Source organism: Cebus imitator, unplaced genomic scaffold (assembly GCF_001604975.1).
Source record: "Cebus imitator isolate Cc_AM_T3 unplaced genomic scaffold, Cebus_imitator-1.0 Scaffold440, whole genome shotgun sequence".
In the NCBI taxonomy this organism is placed as follows: Eukaryota; Metazoa; Chordata; class Mammalia; order Primates; family Cebidae; genus Cebus; species Cebus imitator.
Window position 1 is genome coordinate 267,242 of NW_016107755.1, and position 2,316 is coordinate 269,557.

Below are 2,316 nucleotides of genomic sequence, written 5' to 3' on the forward strand. Positions count from 1 at the left end.
TTTTGAGACAAAGTCTCTCTGTCACTCCGGCTGGAGGGCAGTGGTATGATCACAGCTCACTACAGTCTTGACCTCCAGGGTTCAAGTGGTCCTCCTATGTCCCAGGTAGCTGATACTACAGGACTACAGGTACCCGCCACCACACCTAGCTAATTTTTTTGGTATTTTTTGTAGAAATAAGGTTTTTACAAGTTGTCCAGGCTAGTCTTGAAATCATGGCCTCAAGCAGTCCTCGAGTCTTTGTCTCCCAAAGTGCTGGGATTACAGATCTAAGCTAGCATACCCACCCAAGGCTATGACCTTTTTGAGAGAAACAGCCAGGCGCAGTGGCTCACACCTGTAATCTCAGCACTTTGGGAAGCCGAGGCAGGCGGATCACAAGGTCAGAAGATCACGACCGTCCTGGCTAACACAGTGAAACCGTGTCTCTACTGAAAATACAAGGCCGGGTGTGGTGGCTCACGCCTGTAATCCAAGCACTTTGGAGGCCAAGGCGGGCGGATCACCTGAGGTTGGGAGTTCAAGACCAGCCTGACCAACATGGTAAAACCCCGTCTTTAAAAAAAAAAAAAAGAAAATACAAAAAACTAGCCGGGCATGGTGGCATGCACCTGTAGTCCCAGCTACTCGGGAGGCTGAGGCAGGAGAATTGCCTGAACCTGGGCGGCAGAGGTTGCAGTGAGCCGAGATTGCACCACTGCACTCCAGCCTGGGCAACAGAGTGAGACTCCATCTCAAAAAATAATAATAATAAGTTATAACTACCACTCTTATTCCCAGCTTTGCTTTAATAACCTGTTTAGATTTATCATTCATGAGTTTATCTTAATCATTTCTCAATGTATTTATTATTTCAACCTGTACCTCTCTTTCCCTCCCCCTCTCCTCCTCCTTCTCTCTTTCTTTTTCTCTCTCTCTTTACTTCCAGGTAGCCTAGATGAACCATGGGAGGTCCTGGCTACACAGCCATTCTGTCTGAGAGAGTCCAAGGACTCTGAGACCCAGCCTTTTGACACCCACTTTGAGGCCTGTGGATCTTGCCTGTCTTCACCTAGGGCAATACCAGGAGACCAACATCCAGAGAGCCCAGTCCACACAGAGCCAATGGGGATTGAAGGCAGAGAGATGCAGACTATGGATAAAGATATGGGTATACCAAAAGAAACAACAGAGAGGATGGCCCCTGAGAGAGCGCCATTGGAAAGGGAAACTGAGAAACTGCTGCCAGAAAGACAGACAGATGTGACAGGAGAGGAAGAATTAACCAGGGGGATACAGGACAGAGAACAAAAACAGTTGTTAGCTAGAGACACTCAGAGACAAGAATCTGGCAAAAAGGCGGAAAGTGCAAGTCCTAAAAGAGATAGGGAGAGTTTGAAGATAGAAATTGAGACATCTGAGGAAATACAGGAGAAAGAAGTAGAGAAGCAGACCCTTCCAAGCAAAATAGTTGAGAGAGAAGTAGAAAGACCAGTAGCAGACAGAGTGTGTGAGCCAGCTGAGTTAGAAGGGAAGGTGCCCAAAGTGATCCTGGAGAGAGGCACACAGAGAGGGGAGCCAGAGCGAGGGAGCCAGGACCAGAAAGGGCAGGCCTCCAGCCCAACACCAGAGCCTGGGGTGGGGGTGAGGGACTTTCTGGAACCTGTCTCAGCCCCCATACCTTCTGGGAGCCAGTCAGGTGGAAGGGGATCCCTAGTGAGCCCCAGGAGGCATCAGAAAGGTAAGTGAAGGCAGATAGGAACCCAAGATGGTACATGGGCTTCATGATAAACCCTGAGCAACCAACTGCTTGTAACTCAGCCACCTTTGTGTTTACTTTCTGTCTAGGCCTGAATTGTAAGATGCCACCTGCTGAGAAGGCTTCCAGGATCAGAGCTGCTAAGAAAGCTTCCAGGGTGAGAGCTGCTTTTTCTACCTCCTCCTACTCCACAAGTCTTCTCTATATCCTCTCAATGCTCCCTCACCTACCCTCACTTTAATCTATTCTTTTCTTATTATTCAGTTTTCTTCCATTTTCATCACTCCTTGAATGGCTTCTATTCCTTTATCTTTGGCACCCATTGTTTTCCATATCTGTTTCCCAAGTTGTATCTTCTACCTGACTCAAAAGAAAGACCCTTTTTTCGTGTTTCTTCTTTCTTTGCCCCAGGCATCCTCTTCATTACCATCCTCCATGTGTGGAGAACACTATAGTAGCATTATGGACACAGGTCCATCGGAAAAAGGTAGCTTCTGAGGTAGTTCCCAGTTTAATGGAAGAGAGATCATAGTCAGAAAGGGAAATCCAGTGAGCATATCTTTTTTTTTTTTTTTTTT

General features: G+C 47.2%; 1 protein-coding gene across 1 annotated transcript in view; it reads left to right on the plus strand.

The window, feature by feature from the left end:
* The window catches only part of MDC1 (mediator of DNA damage checkpoint 1), a 19,706-nt gene that overhangs the window by 10,840 nt on the left and 6,550 nt on the right, over positions 1–2,316 (plus strand). Inside the window, exons 8-9 of the mRNA XM_017510464.2 lie at positions 929–1,720; positions 1,828–1,961. Coding sequence (XP_017365953.2) covers positions 929–1,720; positions 1,828–1,961 — 926 coding nt within the window. The remainder of the gene's footprint in view (positions 1–928; positions 1,721–1,827; positions 1,962–2,316) is intronic.